Here is a 22440-nt window from a genome sequence, read left to right as displayed (position 1 = left end):
ACGAAATCCAGTAATAAAATAATTTCTTTTTTATTAACTTTACACAATTCATTACATTATATTTACATAAGATCGTAGGCTTACGGAGTATTATAATTGCACCTACATAATGTATGACTACAGTTACAGTAAGGCACCTTGGGAAGCATCCGGTATTATTCTGTGTATGGTCGAAGAAATATCACACGTTTAAATGGACATAACTCAATAACAATCTTTGTACGAAACGCAATCTTAAACTGATATTAATACGGTTGAAAATGGGTTTACATTGAAATAGGTCACTCTATTATTACGTGTCAGCACATGGTAAAAATGCATACAACCGAATAATACATATGTACTAATTACAATTTAACCCGAAAAAATCCGATTTGATTTTATAAATTATTTTTATTTACTTTAACAGTTTCCTCTTTTAATGTCGCACATTTTTTTACCTATAGAGGCCAATTTTTTGACCCTACGGTTTGGAACAATTTATTTACAATTTTATTTAAAAATGTGTCTGTATTGACAATCGCCAATTTGGCAAGAGTGTTATATAATTTTCATAATTTTGTCATGTGCTAAAATAATCATTAAAAAAATCACAAACATCAATTTTATTTACAATTAAACATGCACAATTAATTCTTAAAAATATAAATTTAAATTCACACTGGACCTAAATAACGTGTGCTTGTAAATCTAAAAGGTATCTATTGCATTAATTCGACCACAAGCAAAATCCATCAGGAGTTAATTTATAGTATAAAATAGCATATCAATGCAAAAATCAGATAAATAAAAAGACTAGTAAACTCCAAATGGATTTAACTCTCAGAAACACCTTACATAATTCATTGTGATTATAATATAGGTAACAGGTAACAACTTAACATATACTATATTTACACATTATACAATACAGTCATGTACATGGGAAAGGAAATGCATGCAAAAGTATGTATACAATGTAGGTCTAAGAATTTAAATGAAATTTATATATTGTTCCTACTAACATGGGAAAAACTAAGAATATAAATCAATTTACGGAAATATTTCAACAATAATTAAAAAAAAATCGGTTTAAATAACTTGCCGTCAATTTCAGTGACGTCAATGACATAATGCTCGATTTTAAAATGTCATGACACGGTGTCAAATATTTACCTTATTAAAATATTTCCGTAAATGAAACCAGAAATTGAATTGCATTGGACATGTAGTTGTCTATTATCAGTAAATGAATACATACTTCACGCTTTACACAATTCTTAAGGAAAGTCAGTCGATAGTACATTAGAACCACCCAGCCAGTCACATAAGAAAGATAAGATAAGATTTCATAATTTACTTTCACGAAATAATAATAAATCCTGATAAAAGGGGCACACTTAAAATATTTAGATTGACAATATATGTATTTCAAAATTCGCTGAGAAGAACAATTATCGTAAACAACCTTGTAATAATTTTAAGTGTTTTATATTGATAAGGGTTTAAAATAATTAATAAATTGAAGAAGACAGTTACTGAATTACATTCTCAAGGCTTAAAATAGACACAATAGCCACTGGAAATGTAGGTATCAAGACTCTAATCCAAATAAATAAATATCGAAAAATTAGTGACTAACAGGCCTGGATAGTTCAATTAAACCTAAAAAGGGTACATATACTATATTAAAGGAACACAAAGCGCATATATAAACGATACAAGATATATACACAGTTGTTTTGGTATGTCATCGGGCCGCGCTGTTACTGACAAAGTGTATACATTTTTTTGAGATCAATTTGTGTGGACAGGAAATCGTTATTATTTTTTCTAAGTGGCCAGTTCCAGGAATTTTCAGTATGCCCTAAGTATGATGAGAATTATTAAGATATACAGGTGCTTGTAAATTATTTAAAGGCATCTTACTGGTACCTAATAATTGCCCTTTGCGGTTCTATTTCTTTTAATAAGAACACAGACTCATCTCTCCACCGAATGGGGGATTTAAACGATGTAGTCGCCATTGCTCTTATGATGGCGAGACAATGGAATTTTTCAGATTGGAAATTTTATAACCTCAAAAGAAGTGGTAACTTTTCCTCCCAAATTAAACCTGAGTAACTAAGTATGCACCGAATTATAGTGTCGTTTACATATTATTGTACCGCAATTATAGATATCATAGGAACCCTTGCATTTCGAGAGGAAAAATTGAGCCGATCTCTCGAACAAGTTTGAATAAGATCGGCTCACTTTATATCTCGTCAACTTTTGAGGTTAGAAAAACTCTAATCTAAAAAAAACGAGGTGTAGTAAAAGCAATGGAAATACCATCAAAATAGTTATTTACATTCGCTTATTAAAGAAAAACTAAGCATTTACGCGTACTTTTTTTATACCACATCGGTGGCAAACAAGCATACGGCCCGCCTGCTGGTAAGCAAAAAGATAAACGTTTCCACATCCACTCAGACCATAATCCAATATAACAGCGCGACCCAGAGATGGGCTCCTCTTATTCCATAAAACCGACACTTCAGATTATGAACACTATGACCTACGCACTTGTGATTTAGAAAAGGAACTACCAACTATTCCTACCGTCGCTTCTTTTTTAAACAACCTGGCTGAGCAACATACGATGGTAGTCAACCTGGCAACCGGGGTCGTAAAATTTATTTTTCACATTTTTACGGTTCTTATCCGGGAAATATGTCAGTTCGATTGTTTCTTTTTGTCCAACCGATCTGACATTTTAGTGCAAAATTGGCACCGATGTAGTGCACAATTATTTTCCATCGTATTTTCACGGAAATGTAGGTACGAATGTGTCTTGCTATTTTAGTCAGTCTCGGTACAAAAAGTACCGAGGTTGACTGAGGTATTAGCATGTCAAATACGAACGTTTCCGAAATAAATACGATGGAAAACAATTACGCACTACATCTGTACAAAATAAGATTTGGGTGTACATTAGCCAATCGAAGTATCAATTTAGTATCAAATACCTTAAGGGTGCGAGGCACTGCCCCAATAGGCAGGGTTCTCCAAACTCGCAAGCTTGCTAATCCGCAGAGAGAGCCAAATTGCGTAGGTACAACCCGGCATACAAAGCCGTGGCCATGGCACTCAGATCAAAAAGTTTGAAGACCTCTTTAGTGCGTACGGTCTTCATAAGGGCAGTTCTACATCATCAGACCCCTTTAGGGCCACTTGCACTATTCACTGACCTGGGGTTAACCGGTTAGACCTGGAGTTACCATGGTTACCAGTACAATTTGACACTGGGTTACCAGTTTAACCGGTTAACCTCAGGTTAGTGGTATGGTGCGAGTGGCGCTTAGTGCGTACGGTGTTCATAAGGCCAGTTGTACACGAGCAGCCTATCGCTGTATATCACAGGCGGGCACGTCGACGAGCTGCGCGCGCTCCACGGCCACGAGGCAGCCGCCCGGCGCCACCAGCAGCGGCGCCGCGGTCCCCACCCACACCTTCTTCACGTCCTCCGAGTGCTGCGCCAGCGGGGAAGAGTAGCCGCCTCTGAAAATGTGATTAAAGCTGCGTTAGTTTTTTGGAAAAAATGTACATTTCATTCATGTCTTCAAAATATTGACTTCTTGGGCTCATTTTACTCAGAATCATTTGTACATTCACGCCTCATACATGAAGTACAGTCACCACACGGGATTGTTATGACATTTAGGGTTCTATAGCTATTCCAAATTCTATAGTATAAGTTTTGAACAACTAAGCTAGGACCCTAAATGGCGCAACAATCGCGGAGCGTGATGGTACATAGCTTCTTAGATTGCATATGCCAAACGACATTCTAAACTATGATCGGATAAGTATTTCCGTTTGGTCTAATCCGGCCGTAATCAGTAGGTATAACTCTGTAGAGTGATAGGAAACGAGATATTTCTAAACATTACTAGTACAACTTCATAGTTATTCTAGAAATAACAGAATGTATGAAGCTGACGTATTTAAATTTACTTCTCTAATTGATGATTAACGCTCCCGCAAGGTCTATTAAACAATGGAAGCGGAAGGTTGCGTGCAAGCGTAGCGTGCCCTTCAATACTCGTAAAATATTCATCGCTAACACCTAACATTTAATTTCAATGCATTTATTTGATTTTTATTTAATCCATGACCACATTTTTTGTATTATTTTAAAAATGGTATAGATTTATAAGTACCTAAGCTTCCTATCCGCATGTAGCAAGGCGTCCGCCTTGAGCAACCGCACGGCCACCGCCACCAGCAGAAACAGAATGATGGCGCCACACACTGGCACTGCAATGGTGGCCGCTTTGAACCACACTTCGCTGTTGTAGCTGGCGCCGCAGTCGCTGGCTATTGTGTTGCCTTCTGAAAAAGATTGAGAGGTTCTGTTAGTAAAATTACAAATGTCTTAACCTAAACTAACAACTAACCACACAAAAACTATTCACAAAATTCGCCCTGAGCCCCTCCAGATGCAAAGGAGCCCATCAGTTACTTGTTCCATTCTGTTAGTTGATTAAATCTTAGGAACAATTAAAACAAGTTTAATTCAAGCTTTCCATATGTTTATACTATCATTATGCCAGTTTACAACCCACAACAAGTACTATAGTTTGTCAAAGGACTGTCTCATTTCAATCATAGACAGTAGAATCATACTAATTTCCAAACGGTAAGTACCTAACATATCTACTATATTAGGCAAAATCATAACCTTAAAAATTCTCGAGCCTTTTACTGAAAGCTCGCAACATGACGTTCTTAGGAGCATATGCTAAATTAACATATAAAGTCTATAGGAAAAGAGTACCTACAGACTGTACATAGACACATAGAGAACATTAAATTAAGTTAATTATTTTAAACCATTAGTAGAGAAAATTTTGTACTTAAAAAGATTGTTAGGTATTTCTAAAACCAATCAATGTGTCTTTCACCCTACTCGCACTTGCACCATAAAGAGCAATTATTGTGCACTTGCGCACGAGTCCGGTGTTCAGCGATAACGAACAAAAGGGGTAATGAATAGGGGACGATCAAAGCGATTTGCAAAGCGCTTTGTAATCGCAAATGAGCACGTGCGATTATCGCTCCAGTTAGCAAACGCACGAACCTCTATTGCGTTTTATAAGTGGAATGAAATACCTATTAATTTAAAAAAAAACTTGAGTATACCAGAGCGTATAGGATGAGTTGCGTTCTCGCGCGCGCGTTCATGGAAAGAATGAATGAATGAAAATGAAGAAAATTTTCTGTACTTTTGGTGCGTTGTTCTATGTCATACTAAGTACTGCTACTGACTGAATCTCATTCTTTCCTCTATAGCATGCCTACTGAAAAACTTGCGTACCTAAGCATATCATATCACAATAGCATAACTTCCTTGTCTAAGACTAATTATTACGAGTACCATAATATTCGTTTAAAAAACATACTTTATCCATCATTTTATATGAAACCAGGTCCAAAGCCAAACCTGGAAATTACTACTGGAACATAACATACCATAATGGACCGGATTATTGATCTAATATGGATAGATAATTGATCTCGATCTAATATGGTTTGATGAGCTAGGTACTGTTTCTAATTATGAGTGTTTATGACTTCATTAGTGTTTAATTAGATGCACGATTAGGGTGAAGTTGAGTTGATTGTGCTGTATGGTACGCGGATATGCGGTATATGCCGTATTAATGAATTAAGTAACAAAAAAATCTTGTTAGGTAAGGATACTGGCGGATACCTCCTGCCTTTAAAAATGTGGATAAAGCGCTTCCGATGTTGTTTCAGCCGATACCAATTATGAATGTCGAATCACTCCAATCAACTCAGTCGTTATTACAAATTGTAGTCAAATTAAACTTAATTTGTAATTTGGAGGTGTTTTTCTGAGGTGAGGTGACGTTGTAGCATAATATTTCATAGCATCGGCGATAAAGTTTATAGTCACTTATGTTATCTCTAATTTCATGCCATTTATTCTCATTGCGCAATTGTTCGACAAACAAACTTTACAATATGACGCAAAAGAATTTAATATTAGGTATTTAAAAAATAACTTGAGAGCACTTATAAAGTAGCACAACTCACGATCAGATAGAAAGTGGCCCACTAAAGAACATCTTTAATTACCTATCATTCGTATCGAACAATGAACGTATCAATTGTCATAAAGAATGCAATTGTCTACACTTATCCGACCGATCTAAAATACTTTGACTAACCATTTAAAATCAACCTTGTCTCTTTAACATTAGATTTCATTTTTAGCCGGCGTCAGCTCATCAGTTCCAAGTAGAATGCTGCTAAGATACGAGATACGACTTTTCGCTTAGTTTTAAATTCGTCTATACTTCTATATGATGCTTCTTAGAAAACAGTTGCATGCACATTGTTACGGTTACGAGAGAAAGGTGCTGCATCGATTGTCAATAAGGATGATTTTCGATTGTAACTTTAGGCCTGTAGTGCCTTATCGACAAGTAAGGATGTGGTATATTTTGCTTGATACTGCCCGGTGATAACGATTCTTGTTATAGGGGCATTCGAGCTACTGTTTTATGTGCTGTGCTATGTATACATAAGAAACAGGGTAGCGGTAGTGCTACCGTGTTTCTTATACATATAAACATAGCAGAACTAAAATGACGAGATGACAAACCCTGGGTCCGAGACATGGGATAACTTCGATAGTGGGGTGTCACATTGAAAAGGGAAACAAGACAGGTGCTACCATACCTAAGGGTACAAAGTGAAGTTATTTCATAAGTAATGTAAGGAAAGTTAGGTTTGTATAGCATACGGGAATCCAATCACTAACTACGGCGTCAGGATGCATCGAATTATCCCGTATTTCGGCTTCGATGTCGCAATTATAATAATTACATTGAACACAAAAACACGACTTCGGAACGATCATCCTGTCATTACAGATCAATTATAATAGCCTCAGAATCAATAATTACGATCGGCAGATAATTTGCCAACATTTTAATCGATCTGCTTTTAAGTAGCAACATTACCTACATCGTTTGTACGGTTCATATAACATAATAGCAAAGCTATGTTGAAAAAAAAAGAGATTAGGCTTATGTCACTATTTAACAAACATCATGTGACCAATAAAGGCAAACGAGCTTTAACTGAAATAGTGGGCAGGTGCTCCTGTGCTAAGCCTACAGATATGATGGACGTGGACGAAAAAGGAAAATTCATACTGTGAATTACCCCAGAGCAGAACGCCATATATTAATAAAGAGTGAACATATCCACAGTTAACCTATTATGTATAATTGGATATGCTGCTAGAATGTTCTCTACATTGTATTCTAGACATATGTCGGTACGACTACATTGTTGAACAATAACGCGGCCAGCTGACTATGAAATTACTAAAACATCCACCCTCTAATTCCATGATACCGCCCCGCATACGCTTATATTAATTACACTGGCTGAGCGCATAGCGATATGCTGACCAGCATAGTCTGACCTGCTACCACATGTTGACCAGCATAGTCTGACCTGCGATGCACAAAGAAGAGATGTAACCGGATAGCCATGGAAAGCTTCATTTTGAATTCCCTCTCTTAAAAAGTTAAAATGCAACCTATAAGGTAGACATCGGAATGGTCGTCACTATCCCAGTACGATAAACTTAAAGGGGCCCACTGATTACCAGTCGGCCGGACGATATCGGCCTGTCAGTTAAACGCAAAACTTGACAGCTCCGAAAAACTGACCGGCTGATATCGTCCGGCGAACTGGTAATCTGTGGGCCCCTTAAGACATAGTCAATGGACTGATGGTGATGAAACTGACGAATAGAGGTGCAGCAGGGTGTCATCTATTGGGTATTAGTCAGGACGGTTATCTTATCTATCATTTACATATTTTCAGTTTAATTGGTTTGTTTCAATTGATATGTGATTATTTTACTATCAGGCGCCCTTAGTAACAGAAAAAAAGCAATATAGATCGACACAGTACCTAAAACTGTTAATTGCTCCATGAAGGCGGAAACAAGAACGGAACGAAACCCAATAAGAATTATACTTCGTTTGAAGTTATACTAGACACTAAAGTCGAGTACAAAATGTTTAGTGAATAGAGCAAGAGGCAATTATGCTAACATGCGTGTACGCAGGCGTAATTATAGGAAGCCGGGTTTCAATGGTGCCTTGTGTGCCGAGGCGCGCCGCTTGATATTCATTTATTGATATTATTCATGTGGTCAACAACTGTGGACTATCTCAACTCATAAAAAGGCGAAATCTCCAAGTTTTTTAATATCATCGACAAGTCGAAAATATCATTAACTGCCTCGGATCCAGGGTCTGTCACACGTCACATGGTAACTTTAATTTACTATGTTTATACTATCTGATACTATTAACGAATCCGTTTGTTTGACATAATTAGTCATAATTATGTCAAACAATCATTAGTCATAATTCTGAAACCGTTAACTTTTCAGGATTTTCGTAAGGTTATCCTGTCTGTGTCTCACGGAAGTTTTGTTATTATAAAGGTTATCCTATAGATAGGATAGGTTAGGTTAGGTTTGCTTTATGACAATCTTGAAAAGTTATGCGTTTCTGAGAAAACCCAAATTATGACTAATGAAAATGCGGACATACCTACAACACACAACATAATGACTTATAACTTTATGGGAAACAATAGAGATATACAGGGCGAAATCGGGGTCGTGATTCAAACCTATTGTACTTAACTCGGTAAATTAATGCGATGTTAGGTATAAAGTTAATTTTTAACTAATTGCAGCTATCCATTAATTAATCAGCAATTTAAGTATCCCAGTTGAAAACACAAATTATGGTTACCTTACAATTAATGTTAAAACCTATTTAATAAACAACTGATTAGACGAGTAAGAAATGTCAACCGTCACTGTTATGACAAAGTCAAAACTTTAAAATAAATAAAATCATTCAAGGATTGTACATTGAGTTCATTAATTCTGGCAATTCTAAAGATAATTAAGCAGAAAAATGCCCGCGGCATATCCGTTTTCAAATGTTGAGCGGTCTCACATGGTAATGTTTTATTACCAAGCACGTCGTGCTACCACTGCTCGGGATTTATTTATTTATTTACTGCGAGAAGTGCCGGAACATTACTTGCATAACTTACACTATCAAAACGATGGTGCTTCGGCTCATTTTGAACATCGAGTACGCAATTACCTCGATGAACAGTTCCCGGGACGTTGGATTGGCTGCGGCGAACCCGTGGCATGGCCTCCTCGTAGTCCCAACCTGACGCCCTTGGATTTTTTTCTCTGGGGCGAAATCAAAAGATTGGTGTATGAACAAGAGTCCAACACTATCCTTCGATTAGTTCGATAGCTTCGTCAGCGAGTTATTGGAGCATTTGAAAGTGTGAAAATGAATCACTTTCCTCTCGGCAGATTAAAAGATAACCTAAGGCGACGAGCCGAATTGTGTCGACAGCAAAACGGATCACACTTTGAGCAGCTCCTGAAGTAGGTATGTTTAAGTTTTGGTCGTATTTGTTAAAAGCTTGTGGAGTCTCCGTCCCAGTGATTGTAATATTATTTTAATAAAGTCTTGAAATTACTTTTTAAACTTTTTAATTGCTTTTACACTGAATGTAAATCCGAAGATAAGTGTTATCAATTAATTATCGTAAGTTACCACTACTTTCTTTACTACATGTGTGTCTTGTCAAGTCTGTACAGGGTGACCATGACTCTAAATAAGAAATTATTTTGTATTTAATTTTTGTATGTACGAAAAAGATACAAATTAATGCACTCTAATCTACAGTGTTGTATTCCTAATTAAGTGGCAAGTCTTATTTTTCTTTCTTGCTACACGACCCCGATTTCACTGTATTATAATTATAATTTGTAGGATTTTTCAGAATTTGTATCATTTTGTGAATGATGAGAGTTGAGAGCTGATAAAAGTGGCGTAGTATTGATTTTAAATCTATTTTTAGGGTTCCGTACCCAAAGGGTAAAACGGGACCCTATTACTAAGACTCCGCTGTCCGTCCGTCCGTCCGTCCGTCTGTCACCAGGCTGTATCTCACGAACCGTGATAGCTAGACAGTTGAAATGTTCACAGATGATGTATTTCTGCTGCCGCTATAACAACCAAAAACACATACAACAAACGTGATTTTTGACCGAAGTTTAAGCAACGTCGGGCGGGGTCAGTACTTGGATGGGTGACCGATTTTTTTTTTTTGCCGTTTTTTGCATTATGGTACGGAACCCTTCGTGCGCGAGTCCGACTCGCACTTGCCCGGTTTTTGACTAAATTTTACCCATGGCAAGCTTTCGTTGGCTCATAGTTTTTTTCCAAAAAACAAATTACCCAACTAACAGAATACTGAAGACTATAAACCTTCAAAATAGAATGAGATTACATACCTAATATAAGACTTTGATAATCGAAGGGAACAAGCATTTAGCTATTACTTTACCCCATCGCAAGCTATTCAACCAAAATATTATGATAACGGACGTACCTATACAGTTATCTACATGATCCGAACGAAAACAATTCGCGGTTCCAATATATCGGAGAAGTTCTGTTTCCAAGAACAAAGATATTGTTGTGTTGTCTTATGTAAACTGGAGTGATGGGTGAGTCAATTGTCGGTTTACGTCATTTGTTATACGGGAGAGATAAAATCTCATTTGTCCACAGGATTATGAGTATAAACATCTGATTTCTGCATTTCTGATAATTCTAAATTCCCATATGAAGATTTGTAATATGATCTTATCTGACATCTTTTAGTTCTCGAGTTATTTATAAATTGATCTCTTACAGTCAGGCTCGTCTAGTGGAACTGTTATAACTTATTTTAATACCGGCACTATTAAATGTCAGGGCAAAAAGAACCACCAACCTTCCTTCAGCCGAAACAAATAGTTCGGTATATTGGCGATTCCTTATCGATTGCTACTAGCTGTGGATGTGGACATCTGTTATATGGCTGTTAGTAGCCGATTTACGAGACCAATGTGGTAAGACTGGTATGCGAGAAGGGTAACCCATTAGGGTTAAAGGGATGGTGTGTCCAAACTACTTACCTACCCAAACCCATGCACTCGAATCCATACTCTACACTTGGTTAAAGTGTCATTCTATGGAATTTGCAAACTATGTAAACAAACCTCCATATTGAAATTGTCTCTGAATTATATTTATAGTGATTTTTGTTTACATAGTTAGCACGTTCCATAGAATGACACTTTAGAGGACAGAAGCCTACATAGCGATTCAAAATTTAGGGAAAGATTGATAAAGAGGCGATGTTGAATGTTGATGATAGGTATTTACCTGAATCATGAGTCAGATTGAGCCTAGCCCGAGCGAGCGGGCTGTCCTCATGGTTGCAGAGGTCCCTAAAGCAGCACAGCAGCAGAGAATGCTCCCTTGAAGGCGGTCGTATGTCTGCTGACGATGACGGTGAGTTCTGGCAACGGGACACTGCTTCTTCGGCCCTGAAAATGAGAAGGTGGATTATTAATCTTTGTTGTGATGATGAAATAAAACAAGTGACCATTCTGGCCGATTCAAGGACGTAGGTACTGTAATAATTTTCCATTAATAGACATGGATGGATTAAAAAGAACAATTTCATCAGTCAGATCTAGTAGCATTAATAGGCTTAGCAACAAGCACTGTCGAATAGTCGGTGATTGAACTGATTTAGTTACCTGTCAATAAAACATCTTGAATAGTAACCACAGGACGTCTGTCTCAAAGACATTGAAATCATCAAACCTATAAAGCCTCGTAATCATCGTCATTCGTCAGAAAAAAGAAACAGAAACAAAACCGATAATTATTTGCAGTTATGTTTCGTTTGGTTCCACCAAATTTATGATTGAAATATCAACCTTAAGTTTGTAACAATATGGTTTGTTATTTCAAGTGAACTGTCACGAAAAAATAAAACAATTGTTTATTTTAAGTGTCGAAATTGTTTAATTTATTTACATAAGCGTGAGAACAGAGTCCGTGAGTGGTTTGCGAACGAAGTGGTCAATTTGTATGCGTTGGCGCGGCGCCTGTCAAAATCTTGCGTCTCAATTAAAAAAGGACGTAAGTTTCATACAAAGGAATTTAAGCTCTTTTACTTTAGGATCCTAGAAGTAACCAGTTTAAATTTTTCATGGACTTATTGTTATTGCCCGTTGAGTGGTTGTTAAATATTTATAAAATAGGTACCTATAGGTAATATTTACAGACAACTATGTATAAGTTTATGTATTTTTTATTTAGACTAAGAGCTTGAACTTAGAACTAATAAGTACTATTTTAGGTAGGACCGTGAGCATCTATGTTAGATTGATCCAGTTCGGTCATCATTCATTTCAAATTCAAAGAATCAGCGATGTTCTCGTGGGAACTGCGGCTATTCGCGGTTTCTTTATTGTTTTTTATTAATCCATTAGAATTTTTCAGATTACTTTGTCAAAGATAGTTTCCGTGTCAGCGTATTCTTGGTCAAGGAATGCTGTAGGAATACTAGGAATATTGGGGCGATTGAGTGGCCGTCGTTATCTTCAAGAACTTGCAGATACTGTATTTATAGAAAGCTAGGGATGATATTTAATTATTTACAATTTATACAAAAGGCGTCTTCGTACGCCCCCTGAGTGATTGTTTGAAAATATTGTTTTCAGTAATACGTATTCAATACTAAGTTAGTAAGTTCCTGCAATAATGCGTATAATATTCTTGTGTAGTTTACATATATACCGTATGCTTTATATTTGGGATACAATATCTATTTATATGTCGGAGCGTGACTCCAGAAGGACGTATTGCAGTTTGCAGCGTTACAGTTCATGAAGTGAATACATCGAGGTACTGCGCACACCGCCATAGGCCATCCCTCCATCATATATATGTATCCTGATGTAAAATCATTCAAATTTTTTTATGTAGGTATTATTACGAGCTCGTCGGTCATGTCCGCTTAGGAATACTTATTAGGTACTTAGATATTATGGGAAGTGAATGATTTTAGTGATTGATCTTCTACAAAGGATATTTATGCCTTAGGCTGTAAATATATCATATTATAAATGCTCTAATCGTAAATCTATACCATAGCCACTTTAAATACAGACAAGTAACAACAAATCACAAAACAGTGTTATGACAAAAATGCAAGTCCTACAAACCCTTATCGGTACAAGAGAAAATACCGACGTAAAATTTAATCAATATGAGATTCCAAAGGAATACAATTAATCAACTAAAAGATGATCTTTGGAGATACGGTCAAATTCCAGAACTAAAAGGTTCTAACTAAGAAGTGCCTTCTACTAAACGTAGACGTTTTGGAAACGAAAGATAAGAACAAATAAAGAAGACAATGGGCCGGCCGCATTGAGACGTGACTCTGCAAAGGAATCGTTTTTTTGGAGGACAAAAAAGACGATCGGAAAATCGAAATTCAAGTATATTCTGCAAGTAGGCTTTAAAGAAATCCTTTATTGGCTCTTTAAAGTCAACAGTTCTTTAAAAGCAGGCATATCAGAAAATAAAAAGTAGATAAATGTTCCTATGGGTGAGCTGGCTGCATTTTACAAATACTTTACTGATAATAGTGATAATGTTCCTAACATTTTAGAAGCAAAGAACAATGATAATAAACATGAACTTACAATTATTTGTGTTGCCATTACAAATAAAAATATAAACAAACGCTACGTAAGGCATTATATATACTGTTTGTATAAAACAGTGCGTGTAAATAGATCATCAATCAAATCTAGATGACGCAGTTATTTCATCATTTTGCAGTCATCCTAGTTTTTGCTACACCTTGTTGATATTTCAAAGTTTTTCACCATCTAAAGGACCTCTAAAATGACTAGACGAATAAAAAATCAATTTAACTGACTGAACTGTATGAGCGCATGTATAATTAGTGACGGGTTGTCTGCCTTGTGCAAGTTTACAAGCTTTAATAGCTTGTCTGTTGTCACTTGAACTGAATTAGTTTTAAAGACATGGACATAAAAAAACAATGCTTTAGTTATGTAACGGAACGTCGGGTTTGTTGACGAAAATATTACTGACAGCGAGATAACTTGGGTGTTAATGAATAAAATTATATAACCTTTATTTTGATAGCGAACATTTTTAACAAATGAAACACGCGTAAGTATTTCAAAAGTATTTAAGGAGATTGTACTTTAAAGGGCCATACTCCTTTGGATAAATGAATATGGCCGAAGTCTTGGATAATTTTTCTTTGTCCTTTTCCGTCCAGGTAATGTTCAGGTTTCCGTTTGTTCGCATTAAACCTTGGTGGTAAGTATGATGATGACGATCATCTAGAGATTTGAATTATGTTCTGATAAAATTGATTACGTCACTATTGATTGGCAAATTGGTCCGAACGAATTATCTGAAACGCAAAAGGATCAAGGCGAACATTAAATAAATTCGAGAGACCCCAAAAAAAGAACCCTAATGCAGCCCGCGGCCTCCAATCATCCGAGAACATGCAACGTAAAAAAAAGCATAAAACGATGCATGAGTAAACATTAAAAAGGCAGGAATTAAGTTTTTTTTTAATAACATGACTGAGAACGTCGGGATTGTTCCAGTTTAATATCGCGAAAAATCGTCGGTAGAAACTCGACGGGGTATTGGACTTTTATTTGTTGCGTGCAGAGATCTTTATATTATTGAGTACCATGTACCTACTCGTAAGTTTTCTTTAACATTAATTAATATTCCATTAAGCAGCGAATATAATGAACCTTTATCATCAGTTACACTTGAATAGGCAGATGTTGATAGCAAAATAATTATTAAAATGGCCGCTTCAAGCTTTTTAATAAATTACCAGGAGATTAAAAGCATTAAACGACAATGATAAAGCGGTCACTTTACTTGCAAAGTAAAAAAAATTGAGCCTCATTAAGAGCACTCGATTCGTGTAGATAAGAAAGTATATTTAGCGTAAATAAATAAAAAGCGCGGGAGATAAGATTGGCGTACATTTTAATGCCAATTAAAAGCTATATTGAAATGGCGTTACATTTAAAATAAGAAAGGAAGTAAATTTAATCAAGATTAGAACTGAGAACAAAGACATCGTAATAGAGATATGAAATTCCGTCAAAGTATTGATAACGCCTAATCTACATATTGAAAATACCTAAATCCTGGTTGTGACATCTGATATTAGGAGAATGTCAAATGACTAACGAAAACAACGAGATTAAGTGCAATTTGCATTAGACGTAGTTTGTCAAATACTTGTGTTAGAACTTCGTATTGCAATTACTATAAGTGATTCAGCAGATCATTGATGGGCTAAGTGATCCTGCGTAGGTACCAACATTTACACTGTTTATCCATCTAACATGTGTCCTGCTCTAACCAGTCTGATCCATTCAATAGCAACACATATAGATATATGTGAGTAAGGTGTTCAAAAATATAATACAGCGCATTCGGATGTTCCTGGTGCTCAAAGTTCTTCGGTTATCGAAAAACTGAAGAGCTTTTGGCACATCATATCGATGTTAGATATAGGTACGTGATTACGTGACCAGTCCTTTGCCATTTCTGCTCTATCCTTTCAAGCTACGCTATCTATGTAAATGTTCATAATAGTGTATGAATCTTTGTCCTCGTTCATCGATAAGGCAGAGGTCAGGATCCCAGATAGCGCAGCTGCGCGGCCGCTGACCCGCGTTTAAATCTGCCACACGATAATAAATATTGATTCTCTTTTCTTCAGAAGAGTGAGAGAATCTGCTCGCGTTTCGATCATGCGTAACGATTTGCGATTCACTTTAGGTTTTCTGTTTCGTGCGATTTTTTCGTTAGTTGATCAACTGTAAATTCTGTGAGGGAAAATAACCGTCAACCAGTGATACCTAAATACGATAAATTAAAAAAAAAGTGGTTCCCCAAACCTCCTTTAGGTCAAATTAAATTCGATTAAAATCAAATTTCGAAAATTGATCCTCATGGCGTCGAATCCCCTCATTTTTAAAAAACTAAAGCAAATTCCTTGTACATTCCTTAAATTGTTCGATAACATAAAACATGGTCATTACACAAGCATCAAGAACAAGACGTCCATTTAATTCAACATTACGGTCGTCCAGCGGACATGACATAATCGGGCGCGGGACGATCTTGATGCCTTTTGGAGAGGTCTTTGTGCGGTAATGTGATGGAACTGCATCAGAAATGAAACGGTAATTAGGTCCAGTATTATAATAGATAGAAATTAAATAAGCTGATGAGGATTCTGTTGTGTTTTGACTATAATATTAAAAAGTTACTGCTGATTACATAGGCAGCCAATAAATCTTAGCTACTATTAAAATAAGAAAGCGTTAATAAAAATCAGTCTCATGACCTCAACAATTTAGAATTTCAGTTTATTTAAATATGGGGGATAAAGTTAAAATAATCAATTAAGTTAAAAATAGAATGCGAGCGCGCCGTCCCATTTGTCTTGATTCGTAGGCTTTTATACGCTCTAAATAGCCATACATAGAGCTCGCTCGCCATTTGAACGCAGCGATTATACGCAAGAATTTCAATTTGAAAATCGAAATGTTAACGAAGACCGCCGATCGTTAGCGGAGATAATGGCCGAGATTGCCAAAAAGGTATAAAAATGTTTAAAGCAAATAAAAGCCGGCATGCGCCGGAGTTGAGACGGTGAAGTATTCCTGATTTAGGGAGCGTTCGACTCACATGGGCCAGTATAACTGATCCTTAGCAAATATAGGCACTCAGAGACTGCGCGTACGTTGGTAGGCCTCAGTCCAAGCGATGAGAGGTCGGTAAGAGAGGAATAAGAAACTTGAACAGGTTCCGAGCGGACGGCAGCCGCTTTACCCACCTAGAGAAAAAAAGCCTTGTCTCTAAAACTTTTACAAAGACATACTACCTTTGTCTTTTAAACTGCAGCTCTCCGAATAAGATAATCAAGTGAGCGGGTAATTTCAGTATAAAAAAGCCAAATAAAAACCTCCGTGCCTTCTTCGGCACGGGTAATTAATAATTCAACCAAAACGAAATTACTATTCTGCTAGATGGAAAAAAACGTGAATTGTTTAATTGAAAAGCTTATAAAGATCTTTTGAGAACGAGATCAAAACAATCAAGGCTTTGGTCTAGATCAGCCATTCTCCAAGTGTGTTCCGCGGAACCCTAGGGTTCCGCGACACCCCAGCAGGGGTTCCGCAAGAATTTAGAACATTATGCTTTAGTCGCCTCGAAAAATTTTACTATGCAAAAAACACACTTCTAAAAACTCTATTGTTTTATTGTAGGGTTCCATCAAGCATTTCGCTTTCCAAAAGGGTTCCGTCAAAAAAAAAGAAGAACCGCTGGTCTAGATAAGCCTTCAAAATTATAAAAGAGCGTAGCAGAATAAATGTTTCAGGGTCATTGAATCAACTGATGAACTTATGTTTTCTTATCGGTATTTGAGCCTTATGTTACAAAACAATGGACACTAGGAACATTTGTAACATTGTCCCTAACAATGTAATTAATAGATTAGCCAGACACAATGGTGTTCGATCAAATGAAGTAACACCTCATTTCTCGACAACGACCGGCGATGAAAGCTGGTTCGGGACGCCGAAAGATAAATTGATTGAGGGCACTCATAATCTAGCAGTCATGATCGATGACAATGCATTTCTCGTGTACAACAACGAATTAATATTAATTATTATCACGTTACTAGTCACGAAAACGCGTCATGAAATAAATCAAAAAGACGGCATAAAAAATCACGCAGCAGAGAAGAAAATGTGTAAATTACGTACTAACGGATCTCTTTGAAATTTTTAAGCCGAGAGAATGTAAAATAAATCATAATGAAGACGCTATAAAAATACAGTTGCTGGGGAAAATTTGTGTAAATTAGATTCGACTACACATTAACGCAGAAAGTTTATAATGTAGCGTTATAAATTTAGGAATGCTACCGACGTGGTGGTTTTACTTTATATCTCATGTCAGCCTAATTAATTTGGCGACGTAATTAGTAACGATAAAATCTTCAGGAGCAACGACAAGGAATCTTGTCGTATTAAATACATACGACCCATAAAATATACTTAATGAAAAGCTATTGTAAGTTACGATGACAGTTGGAATGAGGCCTAAGTATACGGTGAAGTAACAAGCCGTAATACAGAAGGACGATTATACTAATAAAGAAGACAGGTTTCTGAAGGCGGTTTACGACAGGCGTTCATATATTATGCATTAAAACAAACATCATTATGGAAACTATGGCAGTACTATAAATATTTCCAAAGCTTATTTATTTGTGAGCTTGTTTGGACTTTCTATCTTGGTTGCAACAGCTTTGACTGATGTATGGTGCGCGTTGTCTTTCATAAATTACTAGCGGCCGTGTAGTTTTACAATCCTATCTCAAGTTTATTGGTGATGATTGTTTTGCTTCTATGGCGTCATTAACGAAATGAGATTACATTATTAGTAAACAATCATCATTATATAGGTACACAATCATCATTAGGTATATAGGTACACATTTTAGACGTTTTATGACATGACATTAGTTAATTGAATGTATTCGATAAGATCAACGACTATTTTAAACATGGCTGTATTTCTGACTATTAGTTTTATTAGTTATCTCCCTCATTACTTTTATTGTTGACATTATTTGTTAACAATAAAAATAAAAGATATAATTTACATTTTGGCACTACATAATATAAGTTACCAGTAGCCATTCTCGTAATAGTAACTAGTCTCATCAGGTATCAAATATCTCCAAGGAATTAACGGCTGGACAGTTTTATAGCTTTAAGTAACCGTTTGTAACATTAACATCACCATTTGTGTTGCTTTGTATGTAGCGGCGTAAAGATGATACATATTCTGTGTAATAATTGCCATGTTACTGTGGTAGTAAGTTAAAATTATTTAATTTGTAAGTATCGTTGGACAGACAAAATCCGCACCACGGTCAACAATGTGTTGCTGATTCTGCAGAAGCGCTTCGCTGCTTCAAACCTAAATAATTGATGATCACACGGTTTGCACGAGTGCTGTCCGCCAAAAAGGAAATTGACGCAAAGACGTAATACTTATTCGCAAAATAAATAGATGGCATATGCGTACGAGAAGAGCTGATGTCTTCATGGGTTATGAAACTTAGGAAGGTTACTGATGACAGGACTTTTCGGATAGCTTATTACCTTATCGTTTTTTTGTTAGATAACTTACGTGTCAGCAAGATGTTGAAGGCACCCGTGGCTGGCGTGGTGGCGGCGCGGCGCGGGCAGCTCGCTGTAACATCCTCCCCCACGGGTAGACCGGCACATGTAGCCCGTGCTCACGCACTGCGCCGTGTTGCAGTAGCACCGCACGCCTTCGGAGACCTCGGGTTTTGGCTCTGGAAAGAAAAAGTTAAGGTCAGAAACCATTTATTTTTACTTTATAGAAAAAACCTATAAATAGCGAGATGGCCTTTGATAGGAATTGGTTGGTGACGGGTCAAGAGCGGGACACGTGGAAACAGAGGAGACGTCTGCCCAGCAGTAGCACCCAGGCTCATATAAGTTACTAATGGTGCATTTCATGATAAATATCATGATCTTAGTCAATAGTCATCCTTAAAACCAAGCTGACATAAAGTTGGTGGTTTTACTACCGTCTTTATAGTTCGACACTTAGGGCGATAAATTTAAGTATGTCTCAGTTCGTAGGGTTTTGTGACGCGATCCAATAGCGATAAATCGATTTAACGCATTTATTTATTACCGTTCTTGGTGTGCGGATTCCGTCATCTTCTGACAAGTGGGAAATTCTGGCAAGCGAAAAATATGAAAGATTGTTAAGCCAAAGCTTTCATTCCTCTCTCATCTATACGAGAGAAATACATACGTTGATCGGAAATAGTATCTACTATCTAGAATAAACGCAGGTCTAGTATAGTCAAGCTGATATACCAGGTTTTATAGTTACAAATAAAATGATAGTTCATGCAGGTCCTGTGGGAGCGAAGAGACCTCATATGTATCCGGTCTAAGACAATACGTCATTCGCTGGTCCGAGAGACTCGTTGTTTTTCAATCACGAAGAAATATTCCCTTACTTATATTTATACCGCAATCTCGGTAACAGCACAGTATCACGAAAAATACTTTAACCTAACGGGATAACCGAAAAATGTTACGGTGAAATTGACACGCCGTTAAATCTTCAGTTAACAATAGGTTTATTGATAGTTAAACGGTTTAGTGCGATTGCTAGAGGGAGTCATGTTTGCAAATGCAATCATGATACTCGTCAGCACGGCGTCTGACACTGCTATAAAGTTTGATGGCTTTACAGCTTGATTTGCGCAAGCGGTTGGCCTATTCCTTTTTACGACGATCAAGCCCCTATCGTTATAAATAATAGGTAATCCTACTCATCGATTTTATTATAGATTTTTCCTTTTCCCGTGTGCTGCGTAAGTATTTTCTGGTTTTCAAGACCAAAAGACATTCTGTCTATAGCTTCCACTGCCAAGTATTTGTAAGTAGTCTTAAAATGTTTTTACCGATTACTTAAAACATTTCCTTGTGGTATTGCGTTTTTGGTGTGGATAAGATAACTAGAGTACATAGAGGTTATTGACGCTTAAGACAGGTAATTTAACGATTCAGTACTTAAGTGACACCTAAGTTGAAAGGGTTCATGGGTTATGGTGGTAGCAACAATGGTGATATAAAAAGCCCATCATATCTTTCACGTACCCGGTTAAACAAACCTCGACGGACAACCCATTAGGAGAACGTTTATCGAAAATTGTGAAATCATAACGATGATACCGAACAAAAAGCTTTCGGCAGCAGAACCAGTTGACGACGAGCCGATGAACTGGCAAAAATAAACATAGCCCGTGTATCGTGTATGAATAATGCGCACGTCATACTCCACGGGCCCCTACATAAATATACGAGCCAGCCTCCGACCGCATTCAATGTAAATGCTTCGGCTCCAGACGATGAAACAAAACGAAATTAATTTCAGAGGGACGCCGCTTTATTTGCTCTCGAGGACCGAGAACGGTTCCTCGAGGGACCCCCCTTGAGGCCGAGCATTTTTAAGAATATCTCTTTCGTTCACGGAATCGTTTTTATAAGTCTAATTTTTGGATGATTAGTTACTCAGCCGCTGACGGTGGGACATCGATCGAGAATCCAGATAAAAACACAGACCTTAACGAACAAGAGTAATCAGATTCTAAACGGCAATTTGGGAATTACTGAAATAAATTAAGAGGAGGTTTTACTGGAAGCTCGCGAGGAATTTGACCGCTTCGATGAAAGTACCCAAATTGTTGCAAAGCAAAAAAATAGGGCCAGAATCAAGTCACATGTCGACATTCTGAGCTGGACCATAAATAAATAATCAAGAAAAACAAAAAGGATTCGGACGGGGTAAAGGGGCAGCCCGCTAATAACCCAGTCTGAGCTGAGGAAATTGGAAACTTTTAATAGGGAACTTTAATGGCTTTTGCACGCAAAATTGCTTTCATTAATTGCAGTGCGCGTACGTTTAGTATTGAACGGTGATTCTATTGCCGCCGTCGAGTTTACGGTGTTAGTCTTACCGTCTTGTATCAACAATTAATTTTATTGCTTTATTGTTCCTATTTATTTTAAGATTGTATGTTTATACCATGTCAGGGAAAACATTAACTAATTATCCATAGGAGAGCTTATCAATGCATCTTACATTAGAATACGGCTGCCATTAGGCCGGCTTTACAATCAATTTCAACTCAAAAAGGAACGTATAAAAGGAACACCGAAGGATAAGGTAAATAAAAAACAAATAAACAGAAGAGAAAAGGTCCCGGCATGTTATTTGGAATTGATAAATGGCCCCCGGAGACGAGAGCGAGCGGGACGAAGCGAGGTTAGAGTGAGACAAAACAACTAATGAGTCGGAGACGTTTCGTAAGTCTGGGATAAAACGCTGAAAGATAAAGGAAAGTGCTTTTTATCTTTAGTGCATGTTAAAAGGGGTTTATCGAAAAATGACCAAAAGTGGCCACGGGGAACTTTGTTTAGATAAAATTTATTGCCATTGCATTTACCGACCTTTTTATAAATTAACAAAAAAAATTCACAGATTTCGTGCCTCACACGACTATCGAGCACATTGGAAATGAATCTACGGAATTCGAAAAAATATTGTCGCTGAGCGACGAGAAAGTCTGGATAAGGAAAAAGTTACAAAATAAAACTACAACGTTGAATGATAATTATTTTATTCTTAGACTAACACAAGTATCCTGGACATAACGCATGTGAACAAACAAATTGCAAAATTTCCACACGCGGATCGAAGTTTGAATAATTGTCGCCGTGGCGCATAAGTATAGGTACATATTTCATTT

General features: G+C 36.9%; 1 protein-coding gene across 1 annotated transcript in view; it reads right to left on the bottom strand.

Moving 5' to 3' along the window:
- Positions 1–6: 6 nt before the first annotated feature.
- Positions 7–22440, bottom strand: part of LOC134796400 (BMP and activin membrane-bound inhibitor homolog) — a 98086-nt gene continuing 75652 nt past the window's right edge. Inside the window, exons 2-5 of the mRNA XM_063768598.1 lie at positions 19272–19440; positions 11337–11500; positions 4185–4356; positions 7–3522 (exon numbers count right to left, since the gene is read on the bottom strand). Of these exons, the coding sequence (XP_063624668.1) occupies positions 3366–3522; positions 4185–4356; positions 11337–11500; positions 19272–19440 (662 nt within the window). The 3' untranslated portion in view covers positions 7–3365. The remainder of the gene's footprint in view (positions 3523–4184; positions 4357–11336; positions 11501–19271; positions 19441–22440) is intronic.

This window comes from Cydia splendana, chromosome 13 (genome assembly GCF_910591565.1).
Source record: "Cydia splendana chromosome 13, ilCydSple1.2, whole genome shotgun sequence".
NCBI classification, from domain to species: domain Eukaryota; kingdom Metazoa; phylum Arthropoda; class Insecta; order Lepidoptera; family Tortricidae; genus Cydia; species Cydia splendana.
Note: the sequence above shows the minus strand (reverse complement) of the source record. Positions and strands in the feature narration are given on the sequence as shown.